The sequence below is a fragment of the Marmota monax genome, unplaced genomic scaffold, assembly GCF_021218885.2.
Source record: "Marmota monax isolate L192 unplaced genomic scaffold, Marmota_monax_Labrador192_F-V1.1 WCK01_AAM20220418_F8-fsc00092, whole genome shotgun sequence".
Classification (NCBI taxonomy): domain Eukaryota; kingdom Metazoa; phylum Chordata; class Mammalia; order Rodentia; family Sciuridae; genus Marmota; species Marmota monax.
Window position 1 is genome coordinate 1,002,538 of NW_026692583.1, and position 12,571 is coordinate 1,015,108.

The 12,571-nt window shown below is 52.6% G+C and overlaps 1 protein-coding gene across 2 annotated transcripts in view; it reads right to left on the reverse strand.

Annotated features, from left to right (window-relative positions):
• Positions 1 to 12,571, reverse strand: part of Dnah10 (dynein axonemal heavy chain 10) — a 115,489-nt gene that overhangs the window by 47,854 nt on the left and 55,064 nt on the right. For both annotated transcript variants that reach the window (XM_058579786.1, XM_046446020.2), the window contains exons 31-39: positions 11,677 to 11,946; positions 11,393 to 11,576; positions 10,003 to 10,137; positions 9,260 to 9,412; positions 7,242 to 7,430; positions 5,352 to 5,498; positions 3,857 to 4,048; positions 1,802 to 1,920; positions 386 to 544 (exon numbers count right to left, since the gene is read on the reverse strand). In XM_058579786.1, the coding sequence (XP_058435769.1) occupies positions 386 to 544; positions 1,802 to 1,920; positions 3,857 to 4,048; positions 5,352 to 5,498; positions 7,242 to 7,430; positions 9,260 to 9,412; positions 10,003 to 10,137; positions 11,393 to 11,576; positions 11,677 to 11,946 (1,548 nt within the window). The remainder of the gene's footprint in view (positions 1 to 385; positions 545 to 1,801; positions 1,921 to 3,856; positions 4,049 to 5,351; positions 5,499 to 7,241; positions 7,431 to 9,259; positions 9,413 to 10,002; positions 10,138 to 11,392; positions 11,577 to 11,676; positions 11,947 to 12,571) is intronic.

Genomic DNA, 12,571 nt, shown 5'->3' on the forward strand with positions numbered 1-12,571 from the left:
CCGTCCTTCCTGGACTCACCTGGCCAGACAGAGGGGGACCCTGCAGCCTGCCCTGGTGGTTGCCTTGGGGACTCAGTCACATACACAGCCCAGATTCAAACCAGCAACCCTGAGGACATTTCTTGCCTTCTCTCGACCTTGGTTTTATCCATGCTACACTGGGACAAAGCCAGTACCTACCACACGGCGTTGCTGAGACCAGCTGGGGCCACACAGAAAAAGCCCCAAGATAGCACCCGTGCCCAATAAACAGAGCCACGAGATTTGTCCTTGGTCTGTTGAGTGCAAGTGTGAAGGCACAGTGCGTGCTCATCTGCCACCACCATCTGTGCTGTCCCATGGTCACCACCACCCCAGGCTCCCACCCACTCCTGGGGACACTCACTTCCGCTCCTTCTTATCCGTCGGCTTGTTGATCTCCCTGAAGATGTTGGACAGCACCCCGTCCGTCCAGTCTCGGGTGTTGGGGTCCAGAATGCCGTAGAGCTCTATGACACTCATGGCCTTGGGGTTCAGGATGTACAACTTTGTCACCAGCCCAAGCCTAAAGTAAGGGAGAGGCTTCAGCTGTGGCTCAGCCCACAAAACACACCAGGAAAACTATCTGCGGTGCCCACAAGGAACCAGATGCTTTGAATCCAATTCAAAATAGAGAATGTGAGCCCTATACATGCTCCACCAGATGGCTTCTCATCCCTGTTAATGGTCTTCACTAAATGGAAAGGTTCACCCCAAACACAGCCCCAGCACCAATGAGGCCCCAAGAGGAAACGCTGGGCCTCGATGCAGCAGGAAGCTGACTTTCAGGCACAAGACACATGTGTAGGTGTGATGAGCTTTTCAAAATGAATGGTGCATAGGAGACAACGCTCAGTATCCAGGATTACGTCCTCCTTATCCACAGGATGTCCGCTGTGCTGATGATGTTATAGAGCTGCTGACAGGGCACTTCCTTGTCTAAAGAGATCCCCACCAGGCTACGTGGTCCATTCATCTCAAGAAAAACTAAACTTCACACAATCCATGGTTCAAATGAACAGATAACTTAAACAAAAAAACAAAAACATACAACGTCACCCATACACATAGTATGTGACAGCTCCATAAATTACCTAACGTTTGATTAGTTGAGGAATGAAATACAGAATGACTATGGCACAGGCCACTCATCATCAGTAGGCCCCGTCCCTGGTCCCTTGTGTGAAACATAGGAAGAAATAAGAAGAAATGACAGACAGACTCCTTATAGGCTATCTATCAATCTGAGAAGTCACAAATGTCACATGGCTTGATTTAGATTGCTTGCTGGAGTGAAGCATCCCACTCAGACGTCAGGACATCCACTTTCCTTGGAAGGCTCTGACTCCCTGCCCGCCCTGAGGACGTTCTATCCAGGAGGGACAGATGGCTTCCTCAAGCAGTGGCTCCTGCAGGCCTGACAGACACAGGGCATCTCTGTTCCCTCGGATACCACAGCAGCATCACCTAATCGTGGGTCCAGACTTACCTGAAAGGAGCAATCTGAACACCAAGGCAACATGTCTTAAGTTAATTCACAAAATATCCTTATAGGATGGTTTGTGAGATTCTGTACAAAGGGCCCCTAGTTTGCATCCTGAAATATGTGAGCTAAGTCAGCCATGAGACAAGTAAAGACGGTGAGATTGAAGGGACATTAAGACAAATTTCCCACAAACAGGAAACTGGAGAGCAAAGTGGGTCTAGGTAACATGGTCACCAAATATTTCCCATGAAACCGCCCTGGCAGCCAGGCGCAGGGCCTGGGGGAGGGCGTACTCACTTGGTCTGGGCCTGACACAGAGCGTTGATGACCACAGACTTGCCCCCTCCCGTGGGCCCCACTATCATGGTGGTGTGGCGGGTGAGCATGGTCTCGTACATCTGAACCACTTTATCCACCTGCAGGACAAACATCGGCACGGAGTTAAACATACACGTGTGTAAGAGTTTTCCTGAGATCTTTCATGAGTGCGATTTACCCACTTAAAGTACGCAGTTCACTGGTTTCTGGTCTATCTGCAGAGCTGTGCAGCCATCAAAGATGACTATCAGTTTCAGAACATCCCACCCATCCCGTAACCACCTCTCATCATCGCTTGCCCCCTCCTCCAGCCCCTGGCAAACACCACTCTACTTTCTGTGTCAATGGATTTGCCGACTCTGGACTTTCCACACCAATGGAATCACACAACAGGTGGTCTCTATGCCTGGCTTTGCCGCTTAGCATCATGTCAAGGTCTGCGCACTTCATAGCATATTGCATTAGTTAGCTCTTCATTGCTGTGACAAACTACCTGACAAAAACAACTTAAAGGAGGAAAGTGTCATTTTTTCCTCATGGTTTTACAGGTCTCAGCCCATGGTTGTCTGGCTCCACTGGTTCTGGCCTGTGGTGAGGCAGGTCTCAGTGGCACAGAGGAGCAAACCTGCCCTGTGGTGGCAGCCAGGAAGCAGAGAGAGAGGGAGGAAGGCGCTAAGGACCCAATGCACCCTTGCAAAGCACAGGACCAAGCCTTCAACACGGGAGCTTTGGGGACACTCCAGACCCAAGCCATCACACAGTGTCAGTGTTTCACTCCTGTTCCTGCCTGAGTAGCACTCCATGGTACGGACAGGTCACACCCTATCCATCTGCCCACAGACGGTGGACTCCACGTGGTTTCTGCTTTCTGGCTCTGTGGGTTATGCTGCCTGGAGCATTCATGTCCAGGTTTCTCTGGAGACGTGTGTCCATGTTTCTTGTGGGTCTATACCAGGCAGCAGAATTGCCGAGGCCTGATGGTGGCCGTGTTTGGTTGAGGAACTGCCAATCAATCTTTTTAAACAACCACTTGCAGAGAGAATTGGAATCAGAACAGGCACAAAGAGCGTCCATCCATGGCAGGTGCCCACTGCCTGGGCCTGAGAGGTCTGGGGAGCCTGGTGCCCGAGGGGCAGCCACCCTGGTCCTGCAACCTCATCAGAACACTCGAACCACAAGCTTTTGGCTTAATGACGACACATACAACCTCACAGGTTTCAGATGCTCCAAGTCCTGCCCTCCTACCCCAGAAGCACCTAATTTAATCATTTGTAAGTGCAACTCTGATGGGAGGGGAGCACATTAGAGAGTTGAGCTCCCGAACAAAACCCTTCAGTGATCTTATCATGCTGGGCCAGAACCCTCTGTAGCGTACACTCCGTGGAATGCCACTCAGTCTCACAGAGGAGTGACACAAGCCACGCCAGGACGGATCTGGGAGCATCACACCAAGGAAAGAAGCCAGACACAGAAGGTCAGAGCTCCACAGTGTCACACATGGGCAGTCGTTGGAGTCATCAAGTTCATGCAGACAGAGTGGAACGGCAGGTTCCTGGGGCTGCGGGGAGGGCAGGGGGGTCTGAAGGACGTGGAGTTTCCGTTGTGCAAGATGGAGAGTTCTGGGGATGGGGATGGTCCCACCACCAAGTGACTGCCACAGAAATATGCGCTTAAAAATGGCGACAAGAGTAAATTCTAGGGGCTGGGGATGTGGCTCAGGCGGTAGCGCGCTCGCCTGGCATGCGTGCGACCCGGGTTCGATCCTCAACACCACATACCAACAAAGATGTTGTGTCCACCGAAAACTGAAGAATAAATATTTTTTAAAAAAAAAAAAGAAGAAGAAAAGATAAATCTTAAAAAAAAAAAGAGTAAATTCTACATTGTGTTTTACCAGCATTTTTAAATGATTAAGATGGCAAGCCTTGTATTATGAATATTTTACCTTTTTTTTAAAAAAAAAAGAATTTCAGAAAACACAGAGAAAGCCAGGCAAAGGCCGCGGCAGCCCCTGGGAGCCGGCTCCGCACTCACCTGCACCGGCAGGAGTTCGTAGCCGCTCTCGGACAGCACCTGCTCCACCGCATCGTTGAAGTCAGGGTAGCGGACACGAGGGCAGTCCAGCCCCGGGAACAGGTCAGAAATCAGGCCCAGGAAAAGAGGGACGTCCTCGAACACAAACTTGGGCAGGTTCATGTCCCGCAGGGCCCTCATGAGCACCACGTCCTGAGTGCGAGAACACAGGTCCCCAGAAGGCTGGAGCCAGCCTGGAACCAGCTCCAAGTGGGCACCTAGATGCCCTCTCAAAGGCCACATGAGCTTTCAAAGATTTCTATGCCAGGCGCGGGGGCACATGCCTGTAATCCCTATGGCTCAGGAGGCTGAGGCAGGAGGATTGAAAGTTCAAAACCAGCCTCAGCAATTTAGTGAGGCCCTAAGCAACTCAGTGAGACCCTGTCTCTAAATAAAATATAAAAAGGGCTGGGATGTGGTTCAGTGGTTAAGTGCCTCTGGGTTCAATACCCAGTATTAAAAAAATTTTTTTCTATATATTTACATGCTATACATTTTTACATGTTTAATATGTAAACATATAATAAAATATATACCATATACATCTATATGATTTTTCAAAACTTTTAGGCATTTTATATAAAATTGTACAATCACATGTAATTTCATATAAGGCACAAAAGTTTTTGAGTAAAATTTTTGAGATGAAACAGAACATTTTATATAGAATACAAGGTATATTTTTTAAGTGCGTGCTTCATATTTTTCAAATTTTTCTTTTTTTTAGAGAGAGAGAGAGAGAGAATTTTAATATTTATTTTTTAGTTTTTGGCTGACACAACATCTTTGTTTGTATGTGGTGCTGAGGATTGAACCCGGGACACACACATACCAGGCGAGCACCCTACCGCTTGAGCCACATCCCCAGCCCATTTTTCAAAATTTTCTACGAAAAAAAAAAAATCCGCAAGTGAAATTTATAAAAATGGAATATAAAATATCAAACTGTACATAAAATGAAAACTCAACACGGCCAGGCCAGGTGGCCGCTGGAGAAGCGCGGAGACTGGCGCCCACCGAACGGCCGCGGCAAGGGCTTTGGGGACCCCACAAGAAACACACAAAGGAAGCTTCTCCCGCTTCCTTTGCAAAGAGAAAACGGGGTGGGAGGGTGTGGCCCGCTGACCACACTGTGTGTATGAGTGTGTGGATGCCACGCTGACCCACCAATACATACCATGAAGAAGTCCACCAGGGGTCAGGGTTTGCCCCGCCGCCACCCTGAGACCACAGACCCACTGTCACTACCCAAGCATCATGATTCAGGCACTGGCCGGAGGACACTGAACTTGACCCTAAGATACTAAGTCCCAGCAGAAGGTGATGCCGTGGGTGGGAGGCCACAGCGAGGCCCCACAGGAAAGGAAGGGCCCCCCAAGACCTAGAGCTCACGTCGGGTTCCAGCCCTCCTCTCTGCCTCTGCCAGGGCGCCCGAGCCCGCTGAGCTGCAGCCCACCTCCTGCAGCTCCGAGGAGCCCCTCTTCAGCTCGCCGGCCATCACCAGCACGGACTTCAGCGCTCGGAGCCCGAAGTCATAGTGGTGCTGCTTGGACAGCTGCTCCCGGGCCAGCTTGTACAGGACAGTCATCTTCTTGGCCAGCGTCTTTGTGCAGAAGACGGGGAAGAAAGCAAGAGACGGACGAGATGAGGGGAAAGCAAGAGAGCACCGCCGTCCCCACGTGGCTGGAGCCGGGGAGGCTCCTCTAGACAAGCACCGCTGGCCTCCAGCCTTCGAAGTCCAAGGGCAGAGGGTGAAAGGGAGCTGCCTTTCCAGAGAGGATTGTCCCTCCAGGCTGGGGACATCATCACCACCTGGATCCAAAGCTCGGTCCCAGCAACGCGTCACACTTGGAAGGATGCTTCCTGTTGATCTGACCTAAGCGACCACCCAGGTTTCTTCTGTGCCCGTTTAGAGGACAGTTCCGTCACCTGGACCACACCAAGGCATGAAGCCCGAGGGTCCAAGGCCAGTGCAGGGGCTGGGGTCATGGAAGCAAACTAGAGATCTCTTCATGCCAGCTCAGAATCCTGACGGCCTAATGAGCAGCAAGAGCCTTTAAAAAACATTGCAGGAAAGCAACATAACAACGCTCACTGTTGAAAGTATTCTCTATTCTGTACCTTTTCCAGAACCTTCTGGAAATATATATGTCACACTCTGATAGAGATATTTTGAAAGAGAATATTATAAAAGACAGAGAGGTGTATATATTTTACATAAAATATATATAAGTGGGCATCATGGCACACACCTGTAATCCCAGGGACTTGGGAGGCTGAGGCAGGAGGATGGTCAGCCTCAGAAATTCAGTGAAGCCCTAAGCAACTCACTGAGACCCTGTCTCAAAATAAATAAATAAATAAATATAAATAAAGGGCTGGGGATGATATCATGTCTTTGAAAAAAGATAAATGCCAGATCTACATATAAGAGGTGTGTGTGTGTGTGCGTTTGTGTGTATGTATGTGTGTGTGTGTGTATATGTATATATATGAATACCATAAAAGATAAGTATGTATATATCTTATCTGTGTATATTGCTCTGCTTTTTTTCCCTTTATATGTAATTTTGGGGGGAGTTACCAGGGATTGAATCAGGGGCACACTACCACTGAGCACATCCCCAGCCCTATTTTTTTAAAACATTTTTAGTTGTAGGTGGACACAATACCTTTATTTTATTTTTATGTGGTGCTGAGGATCAAACTCAGTGCCTCACGCATGCTAGGCAAGCGCTCTACCACTGAGCCACAGCCACAGCTCCCCGAGTCCCATTTTATATTTTATTTAAAGACAGGGTCTCTCGTTTTTGCTGAGGCTGGCTTTGAACTCGCAATCCTCCTATCTCAACCTCCCCATCTGCTGGGATTACTGGCATGTGCCACGGCACCCAGCTTTATGTGTATTTTTAAGCCACGTATCTCAGGGGCATTATGCTGAGTGAGAAGCCCATCTCAAAGGGCCACATGTTGTTTTTTCCAGATATAGAACATTCTTAAAGTGACTGGATCACAGTGCTGGAGGAGTCCAGGCGGGGAGGGGCAGGAGGGAGTGCCCAATGGAGCTGTGATGCCTCCACATCCCGAGTGTGGTGACGGTGACTCCTGTCCACACGTGTGACCAGAGGGGCAGTCCATCCAGGCTGCCCTGAGTTACCAGCTCCGTTCCTGGGTCTGTTTGCTGGTTCCAGCAGTGCACTGCGGATGTGTGTGGGGACCCAGAGATCCCAAGTTACTCCTGTCACCCTCTTTTCAGTTGTAAATAAGTCCAAGTGTGCAAGTTAGGATGTTGGAGAGGAGGGAGGAGGAGACCCACAAGGCCAAGCTGCCCATGGCCCCGGCCCACCTTGGCCAACAGGAAGCCCTCGGAGAACAGCATGATCTCGCAGATCTGCTGCAGGTCGGGGACGATGACCACCACGGGCCGGAACAGGGCCTTCACGGACTCAGGCAGCTCCGTGCGCCCCGCGTAGCCAGGGTTCATGGTGATGAAGATGCCCATCCGCGGGTCCAGGGTGATCTCCTGTCCTTCAAACTGGGGGAGACAGGAGAGGAAGGAGGGGGTTACGCGGCTGGCTCACTCACCCAGGGAGGGGAGGCTCGGGCCAGCCACGGGGCTATTTATTTTCACATCACGAGGAGCGGACCCCATTTGTCTCCTTGAGCCTTGGCAGACCACCAAACTCTCTGAACCAAGGTCTGCACTGCAGGAGCCCAGGCTGGGAAAGCACGCAGACCAAGGCCACTGGAGGTGCTGTGTGATGCCCAGCGGGTCACCTCACTTCTCTGTTTCCCTTTCCCCCAAAACAGGGATACAACCTGCCCAAAAGCATAGTTGTAGCAATAAATGGGATAACGTGCAGGAAAGCAGCCAGCATGACCGGTCACCCGAGGCCCATTTCCACTCCTCCCTCCTCTGCCTGACCCTGTTTCCATCTCCATCCAGGCTGGGCACGGGCCTAATGGGAAGCTCAACCCTTCCTGAGAATCCCCTCGACAGGTCCCAGTGAGCTGCAGACATCTCCCTCGTCTGAGTCCCAGGGGTCTCTCTTGGTGAATTTCCTCTCCACCGACATTTTGATATTTCCTTTCTTTCAAATGTCTACCAGGTAGAAACAGAAATGTTTATTTTTAGGAGGTGCAGGCTGCATGGACAGGATGTCAGCCCTGCAGACAGCAGACTCCCCCAAAAGTGAGCCCACGGTCTTGCATCCCTGATCCACACTGAGCCTGTCCTCCAGATTCCCCAGGATCCCACCTGAGGCCCAGGTGATCCTTTGGAAAAGATTGGCAGGCCTGCCCTTAAAAACCCAGTTTCTAGGGCTGGGATTGTGGCTCAGTGGTAGAGCGCTCGCTTAGCATGCACAAGGCCCTGGATTCGATCCTCAGCACCACATAAAAAGAAATAAGTAAAATAAAGATATATATATATATATATATATATATATATATATATATATATATATATATTAAAAAAAAAAAACAGTTTCTACATGTGCCACAGGTGGAACTTCCCTCCCACATCAGGGAGCGCAGCCTGAAGCATTTCAGAGCATATGTTAAAGCTGCCTATCCAGAACCTTCACTGGAGTCCTGGAAGTACCAGTGCTCGTGCTCTCTCCACAGTGAGCCCCACCAAGGTCTGGGGGGCGGCAGGCCGGATGGAAGGCCACTGTTCATGCTGAGCCTCCCAATGGGGCTCCGAAGGGCCTCGGAGGGTGTGTAGGAGTAAAGGGGAAGAGAGGGACATGCGAGGTGTCATTGCAGGGTGGGTGGGTGAGTCTGCAGAGCAGGGGGCATGAGGTGACAGGAACCAGAGAGCTGCCCCCGGGCTACCTAAATTCTACAAGATGCTGCTTGTCCCCACTCACCCGCGTGCTGCAGCTGAACGCGGACTCTTCGAACTCGAGTCTGCAAACATCTTGGGCAGGGAGAGTTTGTGAATTCTCAAATTTTTTTTTCTTTTTAATTTTGCCTCTCACTTGGAGAGCAGCCTTCTCAGCCCTGCTTGTAACAACACCAGGAATTTGCAAGCACCCAGGCAGCACTCGCCGTGTGCGGGGACAAGACGGAAGGACACAGCAACTTCTGAAGTCAGGTTTCCTCAGAGTGGGGGACGCACCAGGGATACTCCCTTTCCTTTAAGGGGTCTGCATGTGGCTGACCCGAGAACCCCGTGCTACCTGACTGACTGTGTGTCCACAAGCCTTTCCAAGCCCCTGGGACGTGACCACCCAGAACCAGAAAAGATGGTGCCATCGCAATCGGAATGCAGAAGTCGGTGAAGGCTGGTCTCCACCCGCGACCCAGTTCTGCAGCAGGTTTCCCTCCAGGGTCCGACCTGGGCGCCCCTGCTGTGCCCACCTGGAACGTGGCCAGCTGGTGGATCAGGGCGTTCCGGATGGTCTGGATCTGGGACGAGATGACCGACAGCACCGAGGCGTCAATGCGGTTGAACTCATCGAAGCAGCCCCACGCTCCACACTGGGCCAGGCCCGAGAAGATCTTCCCCACTGCCTGGAACACAAGAGACACCACACAAGGGCACTTCTCCCTTGAAGCTGTGAGTGACACGCGGATGGATAAGTTTTCCAAATTCAACAACAAGATTGGCAGAGAAGCAGCCCACCAGCCACTCCACCAACCGATCTTCCTGGCAAGATGTCTAGGGCCTCTCATGGGCCAGCTCACACTTGGGATTTTACACATTGAGATTATTTTGTCTACAAAACTCCAGATTTCTCACTTCTCTTGAAATGCTCTAAAATCTAGCAACTGTGGGCCCGAATTCCCAAGTGGAGATAATGAACCACAGCGGAACGGGCACCCTCTAGACACCTGGAGCGCTGTTCTCCGTTTGGCCTCAGTCCCTCCCCATCGCCTCTGCCCGGTCCCTCATTCGAGCTGTCTCCCTGACGCCGCAGGCATGGAAGTCTGGGACTCCAGCTCTGCTGTTGCTAACAAGGCAGGCGTGTTTTAGCTCTGAGACTGCTGGTGAGAGGTTTTCTAGTATGTTCTTCCAGCAGTCACTGGTCATCTCATGGATGACCCGGAGGTGACGCTCTCTGCAGAACATGACAGCACACAACGCAACAGCAAGGCCTTACTTTGTAATCCATGCCTTCTCCACAGTTGGTCACGACACAGAGCAGGCCCAGAGCTTTGGCGAGGTCCTTGGTGGTCTCAGTTTTGCCGGTACCTGCAGGGCCAGCAGGGGCCCCTCCCAGGTACATGGACAGGGCCTGTTCAAGCGAAAAGCAAAGTGTCATTTCCAGACTGATCACTGTGACAACGTGTGGGACATATACACAGATGGATGTTAACCCCAGGACAACAGGGGAGAGCATCTGGGCAGCTGGAGAAGCGTCCTTTCTGGCATCTCTGAGGGAGCTGTGACTGGGCCCAGCAGATCCCCCAGGAGTGTGGGTGTTCTCTAGTCCATTGAGGACGGGAGGGGACGAAAGGCAGCTGCAGGACCCAGCCATGAGCCACAGCTGGGTGGCACCTCCCACCCGTGGTGCTGCTGGGCCTCGGGCCTCAGACCCAGGACAGAGCATCCAGCTGCCGGGCCTCTGAGCCACACGCCGCCCTCCTGGCTCTCCAGCTGTCAGGCAGAGACCAAGGGACCAAGCAGTGTCCAGAGCTCAGGAGCCAATGTCTCACACGAGTCTCCTTCTGTGGGTGAGGGTGAGTGAGGGTGTGCACATGTGAGAGTGAGTCTGAGAGTGAGTGTGTGAGTGTGTGTAAATGTGAGGAAGAGAATGAGTGTAGAGTGAGTCTGAGTGTTAGTGTGAGAGTATGTGAGTGTGTGTGTACGAGAGCGTTTAAGTGCGTGTGAGTGTGAGGGAGAGACGCTGTTGCGTGCAACCTGTCGCCTGTGTGTCTGGAGATCTCCAATTCCCATAAGGTCACGGGGCTATTTTCCGGGAGATAAAGGACTGTCTCAGCACGGTGACCAGCACGGGCGTCATCCTTGCCCATGTCCCCCAAGCCCCATGTGGTGATGTGGAGGCGCCCCGGGCTCTAGTGCCCACGCGGTGGGTGTGAGACGCTGCTGAGGAGCCGTGGCTCAGCTGAGGCCTGCAGGCTGGCCTGCACAGGCCTGCCCTGGACAGGGCCTCTCCTCTTTTCGGGGAGACACCGTCCATTCCCAAGGCTGTTTGCTTGAGCAGACCACCCGCACGACAGCTGTCACGCAATGTGCACATCCCCACTCGCTTGTCCTTCCCGATGTCCCCACATTTAACATCTCTGCACCCTTCCTTGCACCTCTCCTGTCCACCCCCCACTGCACTGGGACCAGTGTCCCCAGGACTAAGCAGCCAGCTGGAAACTGGTTCCTGAGGACGTCCCGATGGCTCCCAGAAAGGACACCCCCAGGCATCCCACCTCCCCACAGTGTCAACATGCTTCTGAGATGTCAAAGCAAGGCCCTCCTTGACTACATTGACTACCGCCACACAGAAGCCACCATCACCCACCCAGGCTGGCAGTCACCTGTGTGAGCGTCAGGTAGATCCGGTCTGTGAGGGGCGTGATGACCAGCCTCCCATTGAGGCCCATGTACTCGTAGCCGTAGCTGAAGGTGCCCGTGCACTGGCGGATGTGCAGCTGGTCTGGCTCCCGGTCCCAGTAGAAGCGCAGCTGACTCTCCCACTCGAACTCCCGGGCCTCGAGAATGCTGGACGGCAGGTGGAGGAGCGGGAAGGAGGCCGGTTAGAGGAGGCCAGGGAGGGACAGAGGGAGCCCCGTAGTGCGCCACGTCCTTGGAAGGGACCCACCTGCCTCGGATGAAGGAGTCGACAATGTCCCGGGCATGCACGTCGATGATGAGCACCGTGTTGTATTTCTTGCGGTCATTTTTGCTCAGGGACATGGTGATCCGCGTCACCAGCTCATCGATTTGCCGGTGCATCTTCTTGCCGTAGTTCTTCATGGCCTGCTTCTCGCCAGCCTGCACCTTGTGGAAGACGTCCTCCACCTCCCAGGTCCACCACACCTGGCTGGCGGCCAGCACCACCATGCCCTGGTACAGCAGCATCCAGTCCACTCTGTGGACACAGGACGCCTGTGAGCCTTGCGCCCACCCAGGCCGAAAGCAGCCCCGCAGGGCACATCTTCCTCTGATCTCGAGCAGGAGAGACTGGCAAAGCCCCAGGAGAGAAAATGGAACTAGGACTCCTGGCCAGAGGGCAAAGCAAAGGCCAGGCCAAAAACTACCCTCCAGAGAAATCCTGTAGGCTCCCGACAGCAAGGTAAGTCCCGGAGCACTTTAAAAATGTTTCCTCGTAGGTTTTCAAAATCACTTATATTACGGGTGTATTGGAGGAGATTTTCAAAAATTCCAACAAGGAATTTAACAAAAACTCTGCCCAAGCCTGTGGCAGCTTCCTGGGTTGTAGCGTCCTATCCTCCTTCCTCCGGCAGAGTTACCCTGAACTGGGGAGAAGGGTGCTGGCCTTGCTTCTCCAAAAATGGCTCCAGGGACACAAGTCAAGGTGCCCCTGACTGTCGTTGGCTAGCTCTCACGGACCTGCCTCGGGTCAGTGGCTATTCACAGAGATGCGCTCGAGGGCCATCTGTGGGGCCCTGGGGGTTATGCAAGCTGGCCCCTGAACCACCTCCCACCATCCGGTCCCGGAGGATGCCCTGGGCAGCACTGCTGTGGTGACGGTC